Here is an 18,448-nt window from a genome sequence, read left to right on the forward strand (position 1 = left end):
CCAAGGAATGGCTGTTGTGTTGTGATTTTATTATAAATCTCTTTCTAAGCTTGCTTTTCTGTGAAATATGACTGAATATTTTGTATTTTGATGACCTGTGATATCACCACCCTAATAAGTGATGTTTTAGATAACAAATTTTGTTCAGCTGAATTTCTTGAAATTAGTTGTACAGTAGTCGGAATTTTTGTGTTTATTTTCATTGTGGTGAAAAGATTATGAGAGTGGAGACCTGCCACTTAGTACATATTGTGCTATGTATAAATTTATATCAAGAAGAAAATAGTGATGTGGCATCTGTTTTATAAATACATGCAAAAATGCTAAGAGGAAGTAATCTTGCATTCAAGTTTGTAGGGGTCCCAGGGGCGAGGATGAATAGGAGAAAGAAGAACTACAAATAGACAGATTTTAATTCAGAGTTAGAGAGAACTCATGCTTTGGAGAGTGTTGTCTAAGGAAGAAGGAAAAGTCATTTAATGGGACAATACAGAAGGAAAATTCACAAATGCTTCTTTTTTTTTTTTTTTTCATTGATTACATTGTATTATGTGATACAGTTTCATAGGTACTGGGACTCTCCGCATCCCTCCCCACACTCACAAACACTTTTTAAAGTAACGTTTTAGTTGTATCTTTCTGTGCCTTCTCTGCATTTCAAGTGAGTATCAACTCAAAGGGGTATCTAGGGCCAGCGTTGTGGCATAGTGCATACAACTACTGCCTCAATGCCAGCATCTCATTTGGGCACCAGTTCATGTCCCAGCTGCTCTACTTCTGATGTGGTTCAGATGATGTGGTTCTGATGGAGGCCCTGAGGAAGGCTTTGGCCTGGCGCGGTGCTGCTGTTGGGGACATCTGGAGAAAGAAGATGGAAGATGGATCTCTGACTTTTTCAGATCTTTTGTTTGTTTCTTCCTAAGAGAAGATATCCAATGATGCTTTCCTTGACACTTTACCCTACTTTAAGGGCTCTCATTTTGATTCTGTTGCTGTTAGCATTTCAAGATACCAGATGCAACTGTGGAAGTTTCTTTCAGTTAACATGGGTTCAGCTGTGGGTACAGTGGTGCTGCAGCTTAATCCCCTGCCCTGTGGCATTGGCATCCTGTATGCCAGTTCATACCCAGATTACTTCACTTCTGATTCTGTTATGGCCTGAGAAAGATGGTCCAAGTCCTTGGGACCCTGTATCCTTGTGGAAGCCCTGGAAGAAGCTTCTGGTTCCTGGCTTCAGATCGGTTCAACTTATCCCTGACTGTTGAGGCCATTTGAGGGGTGAACCAGCAGATAGAAGACTTTCTTCCTCTGTCTCTTCTCTCTGTAAAATTTCCCTGTCCAATAAAAATAAGCAAATCTGAAAAAAAAGTATGGGGCAGCTGTGTAAGCAGACCATGTTATCTTTGGATTTGTTAACTGGTTGTGTCTTCTGCAGCATCACTACCAGAAACCACATCATGTAAAAGGCTGGCCTAGGCACAAAGGGAAAAATTTCTTAATTCTCTAAGAGAACAAGAAAGAAAATCCAGGCTACTGGAGTAGTTACAGGTCAAAAGTTCTGTTTGATTTATTTTGTACTTGGTGTATTTTTATATCCATAGTACTTAGTACAGTTTATGTGAAAAATTGCCATCATAGACTATTTTGAGGAAAACGACAGGAATCAGGAATTCTCTTGAGGTGAGTCCATGTTTCATCTTACCTTGTATTTAAGTGGTGGTGTGTGTTTGTTTCTTTTTTTTACAATAAGGAAGAAGTGTAATATTGTTGAGGGAATTTTGAAAACCTTCATGGAGAAAGAGCAAGTTTTAAAAGATGCTTCAGGACTTTGTAAATTAATTAGTGTAGTTACTTTCCTCAGAGATTTCAGGTATTTGAAATGGCTGTTTCCTGCTGCTTGATATTAGATCATTTTGGCAATCTTGAACAAAACTGACTTCCCAAGTCAACAGGTTGTCTAGTGGGGAATCGCTATTTTTCTGTCATCTGCCTCATTCCAACCCTGCGGTTGGATGTAGATATATAGATAGCACAATCTGCATTGAAGTTTCATACCTAGTGAAACGTATTTTTCATTTATCTTGAAACTTAGGACATTTCCTTTTGAAAGTTTTATATAAGAATTTTGTAAAAACTCGTGTGGTGCCTGATGAACATTAGCTATTTGGTGTGTGATTTGGGTGATATGATCATCCCAGTTTTGTATCCAGGGATAGTAGCTAACAGATGAAGAAATTGTCCAGTTACTACCCAGCTAATAAGTGGACAGAACTAGAATTCCTGCTGAGTTAAATGCTCTTAACTACTGTGGTAGCTGTTATGGTTATGAAAAAATTATGAGGGGCATATAAACACAATTGTAATATAAGAAAATAGCAATAGTAGAAGTTGTTCCTTGACTTGGTTCCCTCCTGCTTGAGGATGTTTTTGTTACATCAGTGGCTCTCAGCTGGAGGCCAGTTATCTAATGAAAGACTTTGGCAACATCAGATGCTATAGATTGTCAGCATGTGGCAGGAGAGAGGGATGTTCCTGGCATGCAGTGGTTTGGGGTGAGAAGTACTACCACATACATCAGCACATGCATTTATTGGTTTTTTTTTTGAATAGAAAGGGAGAAGCAGAGACACAAATACCATCCACTGGTTGACTCTCCCAATAGCTGCAACAGCCAAGTTTGGACAAACTGATTGTGGGTTCCAGGAATTTGTGTCCCACAAGAATGACAGGGGCCAAGCTAATCAGGCCATCATTGACTGCATTTTCAGAATCATCTGTAGGGAAGCCAGATTGGAGGCAGAGTAGCTAAGACTCAAGCTGGCACTTTAGTGCGGGATGCTGGCATCAAATAACAAATTTGGCCCCATTTAATTTATTTTAAAAGTTTATTTACTTGAAAAATTGACGGCCGCAACCTCCCGGAAAGAGCCAGGCTGAAGCCAGAACCTAAGAGTTTGATCTAGGTCTCTCATGTGGGTAGCCAGGCTCAAAACATGTGGACCATCTTCTGCCAGCAGGGAGCTGGATCAGAAGTGGGGGAACCCAGACAAACCTGTGCCCTGGTGTTGGAGGTGATGGTTTAAATCATTAGCCACAGTGCAGGTCCCTTTTAGTACCTATGCATGAATTTGTCTTGGTTGCAGCTAGTATAATAAAATAACAGATTGTATGACTTAACAAACATCTGCTGCTCAAGATCTGGAGGCCAGTAGATCCCGTGTCTTGTGAGGACATTGCTTCGACTTGCAGGTGGTTTTCCTCTCGTTTACCCTCAGCAAAGAGGAGGAAAAGGAGAGTGGATAAGCCCTCTTCTGCCTCTATTTTTAAGAGCATTTTTTAATAAGGGCTTTATTCGCATGATTTGCTTAACCCTCCAGGGGCCCCAACTCCAAGTACCACATTGGGGATTAGGATTTCCACCTGGGAATTTCTTCAGAGTTGTCATGTCAATGCATGGTAGCAGCAGCAGCTTTTTGTTTTTTTCCTTTTTAACTATTTTGCTTTGGATAAATGTTTATGTTCCCGTTTTTAGTAAGATACTGCATTGTTACGATGTATATGCTTGCTCCATATTTCTATAGGGTAATGAGATAGTGTTAAAAATATGATTCTGCAAAACCATTCCTTCTTTGCCTAGAAAAGTTGTGAGGTGTTGTTTTACTGAGTCTTTGGAGTGACGCTGCTGGATAGGCGAGGAAGGGGCAGGAAGTGCAGGCCAGTGCAAGCAGGTGGAAGCCTGACCTGAGTGATACATGTGTTGTGCCCTGCTGCACGCAGTCTCAGCAGAAGCCAGGGTCACAGTACAGAGGCGCACTAATAAAAATGCTTATATACAGTTTGGCAGTATTTAATGATTTTATTTCATTATTTGCAGATAATTTCTTCCCTCTGGTATGATCAATGTAATTATGAAAGATTCTTATACCACAATTACAGTTTTTACATGATATAAAAAGTGTAGTGATAAATTTACCTACTGCGTATAAGAGAGGCAACATAGATCCAAACAGACAAAACATTTTTGGGGTAAGGGTGGATATATACAGCTAAAGCAAACTCGACATTGGGAACATCGATGCTGTGTACCCCAGTGCTGTACACGGCGTCAACCAAGGGCTTCATTTCAGAGTAGGCCATGTGAAGGGGAAATCCTGAGAACTGAAGGGGAAAATGACATCAGTGAAGTTTGCAGATTTAAGGTGTGTGTGTGTTTCTGCTATGTAAATATATACAAATCTTAATATAGTATTCAATCTATGTTTTCTGTTCACTTATAATCAATAGAGAAAGTGGAGGGGGGTTTAATTTCTTTTACTTCCTAGCATATCCATGTGTAAAATGTGTAAGTTAATCACAGTCCTCGTTCCCTTCCTTGTACTGACAGCCGTTAGTCACCCAGGTAACTGAGCATTTAGGTGAAGCTGCTTAGAGCACTCCATACACCTGGCCAGAGATCTACAGGGATGGGCATGTGAACACAGTCTCGGTGACAACCTCAGGACATTTGTTAGGGATGATAACTGGCAGATACTCTACTGCTTTGGACGATATGCAGATGTGAATCCTGGGCCTTATCTAGGTTTCGCTGCCCCCCCCCCCCAAGGCTACTCTGGGGCTGATGTCAAACGTGGAGGACAGGGTTGCGTGGGAAGACTTGGCTGGAAAGTGGCATGACCCTGCTGGCATCCAATAAATTACAGTTTTGTTACATTGCCACAAGAACTGAAAACATCCTGGCTGAGAACTTGGTGAGTTTTACTCGGGGGGTAAGCAGTTTTGACCCTTGTATAACCAACAAGATCTTTTGAGTTAGGGAACTGTTCTGGTGCAGTTTTATTATGTAGCTACGGGATGTGAACAGTGATACCAACGGACAATAGGATATGTTGTCTGCTAATGAGGATGCTCATCTTAGCAGTCTAAAGCAATCTGAAACCAAATGTTAAAAACAATCTACTATGTTGGTTTTTGCTTTAATGCACAGTTGAATGTAACATGAATTAACAAGATGTTTATGTTATGATTTGTGCTGTCTTAAAATTATTTTTCATAGGACCCTTTTATTGAAAAATGGCATTTTCATCTTATAGAGGCACTTTGGTTATTTGGTGAGCTAGTTAATTATTGAGGTTTAACCACATTTTAAGTCAATGCCATTTCATATTTTTACTTTAGGAAACAATGTAGGCATTTTGATCCCAAAACCTCATGCTGGCCAGTTCCCATTTGAAACAGGAGTCCTCCAGGGTCAATCTGGGACCCTTGTGTACTCACCCTATAGTCTCCCAGCTGTTTCACCAGCTCTGCTCTGTGGTCATCTTCCATGTCTTCTCCTTGGCTTCTCTCGAGCAGAGGCAGGAAGTGGCGCAGAGTGGAGGTACAGTACCTGTTCCACCGGGTCAGGTGGCGTGGCCTCCAGTCCATGATTTTTTCCTTAAGTATTTTTTCAATCCTGTTTGTAAAACAAATTCCGTTTTATCTTAGTGGCTTGGTTTTTTCTATGTTAAATGTTTGTATGCAGTAGGGATTCAGGTGCTTGAATGACTACATTTTTTTTTGGTGTCATTCATCAGGCATTGGTAGCATCTAATATGCACTAATCCTGAGAGTTAAAGAATCAACACACATGACGCTTGTCCTGAGGGACTGTGCATGGACTATACTGGGAAATAGGCCAGTTTTTTATATTCTATGAACAGAAAGGAAATTATATTCTAAATGCCCTAACATGCCTAAAATATAACAGGAGAGAGAAAAGGGAACCTTGGCTGGTGGCCTTAGTAAATTCAGTACATTTAATATGATATTTGATTAGCATAAAATATTTGACCATTTTTCTCGTAGGTGTAGATTAGACCCAGGCATATGCTGAAAGCCTCAATTATTTGTTGGGCTGTTAGTGCCTTACATTAATTTTTTTCCAGCGATTTTTTTAAAATTAATTTTTAATCATTTTACTTAGTTGATTAGGGTACAAAGGGTCAAGGGCTACAGGGTGAAAGTGGGTAATACCATTGTTTCCACACTAATATCACTTTTCCCTGTATCTGGGGTTAGGGGAGTAACAAAGGGAAAAGCCCCACCCAACCTCCCACCCATCCCAGATCCCCAATGGGATGCACACTCCAAGGGTCCTGCTAAAACTTTTGATAGTTCATCAGTTCTGGATTGCTGCCAATCTCACCGTTCCAATCGCAATGAAACCTATTCAGAGTCCACTGGTTGACAGTCTCTTCATGGTTGGGGTTCTAAGATCAGCAGTTCAGTTGGAGGAATCTCTGAGCAAACTTCACCTGAGATGATCCCAGACCTGGTTCTTGCGTGAGTTTGCTGGTACAGACTACAACACCGTCCGTCACACCAATCAGCTTATGCACATGCTGGTCATTTTAATTGCTGGGTCAGTTCTGTTTCCAGCCCTGTCTTCCTCGTGAACCAATGGGTGTTGCAGTCCAGCTCGATCCTGCCCACTTCATACTTGTTCCTCACGCAAACCAGTTGGAGCTGCAGCCTAGTCAGGGCGACTCCCCATAACTCCTACCAGTTCTGCCCCCTGCCCTGGTTCCCATGCTTGCCAGTATGTACTGCAGGCTTGTCCAGTCTGTCCCACATCCCATTTAGCTCCCGCACATGTCAATGGGCATTGAAGCCTAGTTCAATCCAACCAACCTACTATCCAGCCCATACACCTACTGGCAGATGCCTTTCTGTCTAGCCACCCCTGCCCCTGTCCTGGTTTTTGTGCTGTCCAGTGAGCATGTAACCCAAGAGGTGCCCACTATTTCCCTTCTAGGCCACACCCACTCCCAGATTATGCACTCTCCAGGTGGTTCTGGCATTTGACTTGACAGAATTAGCTTGCAGTGCCAGCCTCTGCCAGCTAATGCTGCGGCTAAGCCCAACCAACCCTCACCCACTCTAATTTTTGCTTGCACCAGTCGGAACAGTCAGCCCACCCTGGCCCTTCTCTTATCTAGCTCACATGAGGCCCACTGGTGTTACAGCCCTGCCTAGTCTGATCTGCCCCCATCCCTACTTAGGCTTTCCAATGGGAGTAGTTGTCCAGCAGGGGAGCCCACATTCCCCTGTCAGCTTTGCCTCCTCCCCCTGATTATCACATGTGCTGTTTGGGTGCTGTAACCACATCTGGTACGGCTCATCTCACCTTGGCATTCCTTAATGTGTACTGGTATGTGTCGCAACTGAACCTGGCTCGACCCACACTCTTCTGGTGCTCCGATTCGCCAGCGGGTGATGTGAACGGGTTCAGCCTGGTCTGCCCCAGAACCCATGCCATGTGTATGACAGTGGGATAATTTCCATTGCCTGTTCTGGGCTGTTTGCTATTGTGTTGCTTGCGCTTACCTGCAGGGACTGTGTCCTGCCAGAGAAGTTATCCAGGCTCCTCCATCAGAAACTCCCAGTGCCAGATTTCATACATACCAGTGGGTCCTTGAGCCAGCCCTACTCAGTTCACCTCCTGTCCTAGCGGAAACAGTGGCTTTTCCTGACTGGCCTTCAAACCAATCTGGTTCTTGCTGTTGGATGTTTCAACCCAGCCTCGGCTCTTCCATATCTCCATACAGCTCACACATGGTTCAGTAAGGGCTGAGCCCTAGCCTAGTCTGTCACACATCTCCCCTGGTCCACTAGAGCACCAGATGGTGTTGGAGTCTGGCCCGGCTTGGTGCTTCCAGTTCCAGTCCACACTTTTGCCAAGTGAGATTACAATTGTATCCTGATCAGAACACAGCCCCAATTCCAGCCCATGTGCTCTTTGGTGGAAAACTCAGCCCAGCTAGGGTGTCCCCTTAGCTCCCCAACCGGGCCTATTCCCAGCCTTAGATCACGTGAAGGCCAGTGGTTGCTCTGACACAGCTTGGCAGAGCCCCTGAGTTCTCCTGGCCCCTTAGATGCTGTGGCTTAGCGTCACTGTCTCGCGCAGATCAGTAGGTGCAAGGACCTACTTGGCATGACCTGTGCTCCAACCTGATTTCTGTTGTTTCTTGTGAGTTAAGGTTTGTTTGGCTCTGCCCATTCTGCCCCCTTCCAGTGGCAGCCCGGCCCACCCCACATCCTGTTTTAGGATGCAGATTCAGGTGCTGCTGCCTTGACCTGCCCTGACTGTTGTGGGTTCCTTTACCCGTGAGTGATGGCAGATGGCATGGTCACACCTGGCTTAGTCCATTGCAAGCCCAGCTTACGAGCTAACCAGGGGGACTTGTATTTCCACATGGTTGGGCCCACACAACCCCAGACAGTCTACCCCCAGATCAAGTTCTCTTACGTGCTGGATAGTGTCTTTACCCTGCCCAATGTGACCACTCCACCACCCAGTCGGGTAATGGTACCCAACACTGTCAAAGAGGCCCCCATTTATAGCTTTGGTGTGGGCTGGTGTGTAGCAATCAGGGATGTTCTATGCTACCAGCCCATCTCTGTATTCCTAATTGGGCTGGTGAATCTGTCTAACCCAAATTATCTTCTGATACTTCCCTCGAAACCACCGGGTCTCAGTCCCCACGCATGCCTGAAACTTTCATGACCCTGTCACTGGGAATCACCCAAAATTCATTACTCACCTACACTAAAATTGGCCTTAGTCATGGGTGACCCCAGGCAGCAACTAGATATCTTAAAAACCCCAGAGTTCACTGCTGGATGGCCAGCAGGCAAAGCCCGGCAACACTTGGTGCACTGGCCGCCAAAGGCCGAGGACTCGTTCACTGCCTTGAGGCAATGTCTTTGGCGTGAGTCCCCAGCATTGGGTCCGACCCGGCAGGGGCACTCCCCACAGTCGCCACACTGCAGGGAGCTGCAGTTGCCCCCAACCCCAAGGCCCGAACTGCGATTTTTATTCCTAATATTTCTCACCCCCCACCCCAAACTGCTTGAAAATACTAACCATCACTGCAACTTCTGTTGTGTATATACAAAGGCTCCTTGCATATAGGGCTTAAACGTGGTATAAGGGAACATATCTAGGTTATCAACCCATTATTTAGCAGAGCCTTTCTGAATGCTTTTTATATGGTTTTACTTAATCTCCCTTAACCTTAAGAGAGTAGGGAATATTGTCCTGATTTCACAGTTGACAGGGAAGTGTTAGGTAGGCTAAGTGATTGCTCAGGCAAGCAAGCAGCAACTGGAATTGCAACCTGCTGATGGTAAAGATTGCTGTCTGTGTGACCACAGCACCTATGGAGAGACCCAGCCAACTCCCCATTGCGCAGCAGCCTCTGCACCCACTTCTTTCTGGGCACCTATGTGCTTTTGGTTTGAGTTTCAAGGTGGTGTACATGCATTGCCAGGCACTTCAGTAGTGAGACATACAAGCTGAGTCTAAGCAGTAACATGCAAAAGCTACTAGAAGGAAAAAAGAAGAGTGTTGTTCATGGGAAGCTCAGGCCTATATGGAAAGCTGTCAGGAGCCATGTACTATGGCCACACAGAAACCATTTTGAATATAGACCTATGGGCCAGTGGAAAACCCCCGGTTGGCTAGATGCTTGGGAAAGACGTTATGAAACTAATCACACGCTTAGTTTCAATTGTTTCTAGCAACTGGATTTATGCTGTACCTGCCAACATCTTGTACCTACACTATTATTGATATAGTGGTTACTATTGTTGATATGGTGGTTGCTCAAGAACAATCGGTCTTGAGACCATGGCTTGCATCCTAGTTTCTCCTTCCCTCCCAGAGTCTTAGTTACTGAAGAATATAGAAATCCTCAATCGAAAATAATAAACTGACAGCTTGATCAGATCTACTGTCTTGCTGTCCATTCTTTGTGTCTCTTGTCCATTCATTCTCTCCTAGGTTGGTTGCGACCCCCATTGACTGTCCTGCTGGACGGGACAGAAAACCAGTCAAGTGGTACTATCCTAATATTCTTTTTTTTTTGGGAAGGGGTTACTTTGCAAATGATGGTTGCTGCGGTCATTATAGATGGTCATTACAGCTTGCTTCGAGCCTGGTCCCAGGCTGCAACTCAAATGGACAGCAGAATTCTGGCGGCTATCCTAATATTCTTAAAGGAGTCACAACTCCTTTCATGCACCTTGATACAAGTAGAATTGGCACACAGGCTTTGAAACTTGGCTGAGCTCAGGACCCCTCTTTAACACTCAACAGGTGTATAGGCCACACTGTGCTTCAGTTTCCATATTTGTGGAATTGGAATACGTTATAAGGACTCCTGTACTCTGTGGGTAGGTGCATAAACCAGCTCATTTAGTTATGATATGATGCTAAATTCTAACCTGAAAAAAGAGTCAGGAAATACATGATACCAAGTCCTCCCTTTGAGCCATAGAATTTTGAAATCTCACACCTGCTTGGTATCTGTAAGCATTCTTGGCTGGGAGGTGGCTTGAAGCTTGGCATTCCATTTCTAGTAAGAGATTATACGGGGGTTTATGGATATTGCATTACCTGTCTTGCAGTTCGGCTGCTGCTGCTTTGTCTGTGCGTTGGTAAATTAGCTCTTCAGGCTATAAAAGATAAACTAGGTCAGAAGTCCTGGAAATCATCTATGCTTAGTTTGAATAGGTACATTTGCTTTTAAAAACTAAAGTAAAATCTCAGACATTCAATAAGATACAGAGAATAACAGATGCCCATGTACTTAGGAATCCCTCTAAGTCTCAAGTTACAGGTTGGGGTGACTTTTTCTGCTTGATTTCCCTTTGTAGTCATAGAAGTACCGTGACATGAGCTAGCACTTGTTCATTCAAATGCTGAGTCCCTTGTTTGTGCAAGGTACTTTTAAAATTATTTTTGAAGATTTATTTATTGGAAAGTCAGACCTAGAGAAAGAAGGAGGCAGACAGAAAAATCCTCCATCTACTGGTTCACACTTCAAGTGACTGCAAGGGCTATAACTGAGCTTATCTGAAGCCAGGAACCTGGAGCTTCTTCCAGGTCTCCCACAGGAGTGCAGGGTCCCAAAGGTTTGGGCTGTCCTTGACCGCTTTCCCAGCCCACAAGCAGAGAGCTGAAAGGGAAGTGGAGCAGCCAGGACATGAACTGGCATCCATGTGGGATCCCAGCGTGTGCAAGGCGAGGACTTAAGCCTTTAGACTACTGTGCTGGCCCCTGTGCAAGGTACTTTTCACAGGAAATGAGGATAGTGATCATGATCATGAGTAAGAATCCCTGTCCTGATGGTATTCAGTTAGGTAAATGAAATGAGACACATTAATACATGGGTTTCTTTTTGTGACACTGTATGTTTTGCTTAATGTTTTTGTGACCATGCAGCTTATTTTCTCCCTTCACATTCTACTAGAGGTGACAGCAACATTCCAAATGCTGATTCATTAACATTGATTGAGTTAATGCTTATAGAATCTTTGATCGCGTAACTTTTGATCTTTCAGTTCTTTACATTGCCATGAAAAATTGTGTGTATGCCATCTTGTCATATGGGAAAGTTTGCCTAGGGCAATGTTTTCAGTAGTTTTTTTTCTTTTTTGATAGGTTTGATATTGCAGTAAAAAAACAAATCTAGTGCATATATGTTTCTACTAGCTATAAAGTGAAGCAAAAGTTTACAGTGCTCCCCACTTACAATCTTCTACTGGCAAAGACTTTCGAAGTTAGTTCTATTAAGTCTCTAGTGGCAGGTACCTGAGATCTGCTCTCATGTTGGATTAGCAATCGTGAAATCAAATTAGTAAATTACAATCAGCATTTTAAAAGTTAGTGATGATTTTTATGTCAAGATTTTTTATATCAAAACTTGAATGTGTAAAATGTATATACTTGTCCTTTCACTATTAGTTAAAGCAAAGGAGGAGCCCAGGTAAGTCTGAGAAATTGATGATTGTGGACTTCACCGGGAGTGGGGCTAAGAGGAAGAACAATCTGGATACACAGTGTAATGACTTCCTTTCCTTTATTTTCTTTGTCTACATTCAATAATTAGTAAAAGAATTGTACCTGAACACTGGAAAGGCCAGGATATGGAAAATTTCTTGAAAAAAAAGGTTTCCATAGCTTGGGCTTGGTGACATCAAAATTTATCCTTAATGGAGAATCATAATGCTGAATATTAAACCAAACCTAAAAAAGACAAGGCCACATTAGCATATATGTTAGCCAAAATACATGCATGTCAGTGCTATGCACGTTCTATTGATGTACAGACTGCACACTTGAACTTGTTGATCTGTAACATTTTTTGTGCGCTTTCTATAGTCTTCTAGTGGCCTTTTTCCCACATTTTTTGTTGGAGTTATTCTTCCTGTTTTATAGGCTTGATAAAGTAAGATTGTTTCTGATGATATGAAACAAATAATTTTATTAGAAACCAGACAAGACCACTCCTTCCCCAGGCTCACCTCTCTCAAAATGCTTGTCCAGCCTCCCAGATGCAGTGCCCACCTCTCTGCTTCTACAGCTCTCTGTAGTCCGAGGTGGCACCTGTCTTGGTGAGGAACTAGACCACCTGGACTTGAATTTTGGTCCTAATGTTTAGTAATTGTATGACCTTGGATGATTTGTATAACTTTGTTCCTCAATTTTTTTCCTCTTTCTAAGGTTAAGACGATTTAATTTTTCTGTACCTCTTAGAATAATGCACAGGTCTGTTAGTAAGTGCACGATACTTATTAGCTGCTTTATCTCCATCATTGTTGTAACTGCCTGCCTGTTTCACCTGCATCCTGACTTATGTTAAATGTTTGCCTTGAATATAATCACCACAGGCCTGGCTTGCCATTCAATCTTTAGCACTAGCTCAGCTCCTGGCATATTATGTAATATTGAATGCTATGGTTAGTATACTTAATGTGCATTCTTTTTTAAAAAATTATTTATTTATTTTTATTGGAAAGTCAGATATACAGAGAGGAGGAGAGACAGAGGAAGATCTTCTGGCCGCTAGTTCACTCCCAAAATAGCTGCAACGATCAAAGCTGAGCTAATCCAAAGCTGTGAGCCAGGAGCTTCTTCCTGGCTTCCCACATGGATGCAGGGGCCCAAAACCTAAAGCTATCCTCTGCTTTTTCAGATCACAAGCAGGGAACTGGACTGGAAGTAGAATAGCTGGGACACAAATTGGTGCCCATATAGGATGTTGGCACATGCAGGCAGAAGGTTAGTGTGCTATACCACTGTGCTTGCCCCAGTCTGTGCTTTCATCTAATGTATGCTCAGGCCCAGTTCTGCTCACTGGGTTGTGCAGTAAATGAAACAGTTCTACTCTCATGAAGTATTTAGTGCGATGATATAGTAGGGGCTGGCATTGTGGCATGGCAGGTAAAGTTGCCACCTGTAAAGGCACGATCCCATATGGATGCCAGTTAGGGTCTAGAATGCTCTACTTCTGTTCCAGCTCCCTGCTAATCCACTTGGGGAAGCAGCAGAAGAAGCCCCAGTGTAGGGCCCTTGCATCCATGTGGGAGACTGTGAAGAAGCTCCTGGCTTCAGTCTGGCTCAACTTCGGCTCTTGTAACTATTGGGGAATGAATGAACTAGCAAATGGAAGAGCTCTCTCTCTGTCTCCCTATCTATAATTGTGCCCTTCAAATAAACGTCACTTCGGGCTCGGCAGCATGGCCTAGTGGCTGAGGTCCTCAAATAAATGTCACTTTGCACTTACTTCCCTGCCTTTGTCTTTGGCCAGTAGATTGTAATAAAGGCATTGGTGTGTCACTTCTGCTTCTAGGCAAAAAGACTTCTTGTGTATTCTTGCTTGCCCTATTGTGCTTTGTCAGGGCCTGAGTTCCAGAATCAACATGGAGCAGAGCTTTCCCAGCCAACTCAGGCTTGCAGGAGGGGAAAAACTGTGGAACTTCCATTAACTGAGCTGTTTGACCTGACCCACAAATCTGGAATAGTATTTGAAGGCGTTGACCTTGAGTGTGGGCTGTTACTACATTGTGGCAATAATTAACTGGGCAAAGTCCATAGAGAAAACCAAGATGTGGGAAAAGAAGAAACTTTAAGGTGGGCAAGGAGTTCTCACTGGGAAAATTTGATCATAAATTCAAGAAATGGAGAAATGTATGAAGCTATTCAGTCAAGGTTATGGAGGGGCTTGGGAGTCCATTGATGTCATTTATGCAAAGGAAATAGTCAAGGCAAAGTGTGCTTCAATATATCAAATAGTATATATTCCATATATAAATATAAATATAAGTATGTGTGTGAGTGTATATATATATAGAATAACCTGGAATATGAAGTGGTTTTAGAGGAGTGGGCAGGTTGCAGACAGTGAGAGGTGGTGTCAGCAAAGGAAGGACAGGCCAGGGGCTCGACAGGTGGACATCAGATCATGGGGCACTTATGGGCTAGTTTGAAGATTTTGGCCATTGTGCTTAAAATGAGCCAGGAAGACACTGTAATACTTTGAGTAGCAAAGTGACACAATTTGTTTTCTATTTTGGCAGATTTTTTTTTTTTGATTCATTTATGGGTCCATTGTGATGACTCAATGGCTAAATCCTTATCTTGAAAGCAATGGGATCCCGTATGGGCACTGGTTTGTGCCCTGACTGTTTCACTTCCCATCCAGTTCTCTGTTTATGGCCTGGGAAAGCAGCAGAATAGGCCCAAGGCCTTGGACCCCTGCACCCACGTGGGAGACCTGGGAGCTCCTGGATCCCAGCTGCAGATCGGCTCCACCCTGGCTGTGGTGGCTATTTGGGGAGTGAACCAGCAAATGGAAGATTTCTATCTCTCCCTTACTCTCTAATTTGTTTTCAAGTAAAATAAATAAATAAACTTTTTAAGATTTATTCATTTTTATTGGAAAGGCAGATCAGATTCATGGAAAGAGAAATATCTTCTATCCACTGTTTTACCCCTCAAGTGGCCGCTAATGGCCAAAGCTGAGCTGATCTGAAGCCAGAAGCCAGGTATTCCTTCGAGGTCTCCCATGTGAGTGCAGGGTCCCAAGGCTTTGGGCCATTCTCTGCTGCTTTCCCAGGCCATCAGTGAGGAACAGGATTAGAAGTAAAGTAGCTGGGACTAGAAGTGTAGGCAGAGAAATAGCCTGAAATGCTACTGTGCTAGTCCCAGCAGAAAAATATTTTTTGAAAAAAGAAGAGGGAAGAGGCAGGAGGTGAAGTTTGCAGTTAGGTAGGAGGTTGGGGTAATCTTGAATGGAAGGGTAGCAGTGGAGACTATCCAGCCATGGTCATACTCTGGGTGTGCTATACAGGTAGGGCTAATAGGATTACCAGCTAGATTGGACGTAGGAGAGAGTGTGTGTAAGAGGAACTAAAAGTTGATTTCAAAGAATCTCGTCTAAGTAACTGATCTGATGGAGTTACCATTTGCTGAACTAGGGATTTTAAGTGTGAGTATGGGAATGAGGTCGGTGGGTCAATGATGGATTACTGCAGTCTGAAGTTCTGAGTTACCAGCTGTGCTGGAGATACACATTTGGGAGCCATCAGCATATGTGTGGTGTTCCTAGAGAGGAAGAACAGATAGAAATTTGATGATCTTTGACACATTTTAACATTTCAGGTTTCAAGAGACTTTAAAAGAAAAGCAAAGGATGAGAGAACTGTCGGCGGTAAGAGGTTGTTTTCAGAAGATGCGATCTTTGAGGACTACAGTGTGGCTGTAGGGTAGAGATGTGCAGAAAAGCAGTGGAAAACAGTGATATAGAGTTGAGGTCAGGTTATTATATAGGGCTTTGAAATCTGTGTGCATGAAGTGCTCCTAAGTACTCAGACTGCTGAGAGTGTCTGAGGTGTGGGGCAGGTGGAAGGTAGAGCCGGGGCCATGCACACCGTCAGGGGCCACTGCTCCTCACAAAAGAGGAGAAAGGCAGCTCTCCCTCATGAAACACAGGCTGCATCAGAATTAGCATGGTACTGTGGTAGTCTTGAGAGCGAATGATAATTTTGATGGAGAATGGAGTTCTTTGGAAGCTTTTCAGTGCCTGGTGACCTTGCCTGATTATTCCTGACTCTAAAGTGATTCTCTAAATGTCAGTGGAGTTTAGTATATCACTGATGATACTGACGACTCTATTTAAAAAGCATGATTGATAGGACAGTGGTGCTCCACAATGCTGATAAATACATTTGTAATTAATACTAATGGTTTGCAGAATATCCAGGAAGACAGATACTTTCATATGTGTTGGATATATTTTTCTAATTTGAGCAGTAACTCTAAAAAACAGATCAGTGCGTGGTCTTCAAGATAGGGTACAACCTTTAGTGATATGGGGAGAAAATGCTAGATTTTCTAATTTTGTCTTTTATGGTGATTTTTGGATAAGACAAGTACAAATAATATATTGATCCATTTACAAATGGATCATTATAAGCTGATTTTAATCATGATGGCCAAGATCTTTGTAAATAAAAACACACATTCTGGAATGTACAAATAATTTGTACTCATAAATGCATAAGGTGCAGAGTCCAATAAGGTGGTGGTGCTGACCAAACCTTATTGCAGAATTGCTAACCATGTGTGAGGTGCCTCCCACTGATGAGAGGATTCACTTTTCAGAACTACTCCATCAAGTAGTGACTTTTATAGAGTAAGGACTTGACATTTGCCTCCATTTTCCCAGTGAAGTAACAGGGAGAGTTGAAGAAATATCCCAAGGTCACAGTACTAGTGCACGAAGCTGTTGGGGTTTAAACTTGCAAATTCTGACCAGACAGTTCATGTATTTAACTACTGCTTAGATAGAACCTTTTACAGTGAACTAATATAGCCTTCCTAACTGGAACATCTAGAATCCTTAGGGAATATCTTTTCAAAACAGAAAGAAATCTCAGGTGATAAATGTGCCTCATTTAGTTCTTAAAATGCCATACATTTGGGCATTATAAGTTCTCATTTGGGAGAGAAAGCTATGGATGGAGTCTAGGCACAAACTTGGGGCCTCTGAATCTAAGCCCTATATTTTTTCTTTAGCTTTCTTCTTTTCTGCAGGTCAGGTGACTAATTCAACCAAAAGTTTTCATTAGGACAGTTCTGCCAATGTACTAGATACTATGTTTCTTTAATTGATGTATATACTTGCATGGGTATATGCATCTGCAGCTATTTATATGTATATAGTACATAAAGGATTAAGTAAATAGGCCAACTTAAAAAAGCAAGTTAACATGTATATGAGGAATATGAGGAAATGGTATTACTTACATTATCAGGACCTATTAAACAGCCCACACTTTTCAAGGGACAGAATGTATCAAATTGTCCATAAAAATGCCCACTGCAGGGATTCCATATTAAGTAATGATTTTGCTCCCATGTTAGCACATAGGCAGTAGGACCCTGAAAAAAATCAAAATCAGTCACACAACTAAGGTAGACAGTAGTTTGCACAGATGATTCACTCTCTTAGTTGGACCTCTAATTTCTCAAATCTTAATTACTGGTAAAAATTACTTTCAAATTATGTGTTCTAGATTTTAAAATTAAAGCCAAATGTTTGTGTTTACAAAATTCCTACATCTGTCACTTGCACAGGGTAGTGATTAAATGGGGGTAGAAATCACCTGACCCAAATAATGTATCTTAGGACTTGCTTACTTCCAGTAACAATGGTTTTCCAGCAATCATTGACTTTTTTTCCCTTTGGTATCAAGAAATTGTCATTTAAGTATGCAGAGGCATGATTATTATTGCTATTGTTACTATTGCCATCTCAGTATATAGAAGTATGAATACTATTTGCATTCCTGACACAGTAGCATATATGATATACATTTGTCATTTTATAAATACATGGACGATTTGTAAGTCTGTATACAAACTTAGGAATGACTCTCGCTAGGGAAGGGAGTGAAATTTGGGCTGTAGCCTCAGGAGGGCCATTTATGCTTTACTCAGAATGATCATGTACTGTTCAATTATTTTTTTAACCAAAAAGTGTTTATTCATTTATTGCTCATGAATGATTCCAGGTGGTGCTCATAGAAGTCTTTGGGGAACGCAGGGCAGAAATTACTCCAGTTTATTTGTAGAGTTGAGTGGATAGCTTAGGATCACACAGCTGGTAAGTGGTGGACATAGAAACTGGAACTCATGCCTTCTGACTCCAGCCCCATGGTTGTTTCCAGGCTATCTGAAGATAGTGATGAATACACTTGAATGCAGATATAATCCTGCCTTATTACCTGGCTGGAGGCAACTTCTGTGACTTACAGTCCTTCCTGAAGCATCCTTTGGATAAACTACTTAAACCTTTGTCATCCAAAACCCTTTCTAAGCAAAATTATCCATCAAAGCCAATATTTAGGGATATTTGCAGTATTTCAGAGGAAAAAAAATCCTAATAGTTACTTTCAGTCTAATAATAATAATAAAATACAGCTGCCAACAATCTCTTGCACAGTGGTTATCTGATCAACTCCATGTTGCAGGTCATCACAGCTGCCTGCAGCAGCGGAGGCGTGATAAGAGAACTCCAACTCTCCAGCACCTCTGCGGACCCTCTCGCTCCTTAGAATG

The 18,448-nt window shown here is 42.5% G+C and overlaps 1 protein-coding gene across 3 annotated transcripts in view; it reads right to left on the minus strand.

The window, feature by feature from the left end:
• Positions 1-3,969: 3,969 nt before the first annotated feature.
• CC2D2A (coiled-coil and C2 domain containing 2A) overlaps positions 3,970-18,448 on the minus strand; it is a 101,171-nt gene continuing 86,692 nt past the window's right edge. For all 3 annotated transcript variants that reach the window (XM_058670291.1, XM_058670290.1, XM_058670292.1), the window contains 5 exons: positions 17,135-17,269; positions 11,948-12,070; positions 10,439-10,497; positions 5,275-5,452; positions 3,970-4,158 (listed from right to left, as the gene is read on the minus strand). In XM_058670291.1, coding sequence (XP_058526274.1) covers positions 3,970-4,158; positions 5,275-5,452; positions 10,439-10,497; positions 11,948-12,070; positions 17,135-17,269 — 684 coding nt within the window. The remainder of the gene's footprint in view (positions 4,159-5,274; positions 5,453-10,438; positions 10,498-11,947; positions 12,071-17,134; positions 17,270-18,448) is intronic.

This window comes from Ochotona princeps, chromosome 11, assembly GCF_030435755.1.
Source record: "Ochotona princeps isolate mOchPri1 chromosome 11, mOchPri1.hap1, whole genome shotgun sequence".
NCBI lineage: Eukaryota > Metazoa > Chordata > Mammalia > Lagomorpha > Ochotonidae > Ochotona > Ochotona princeps.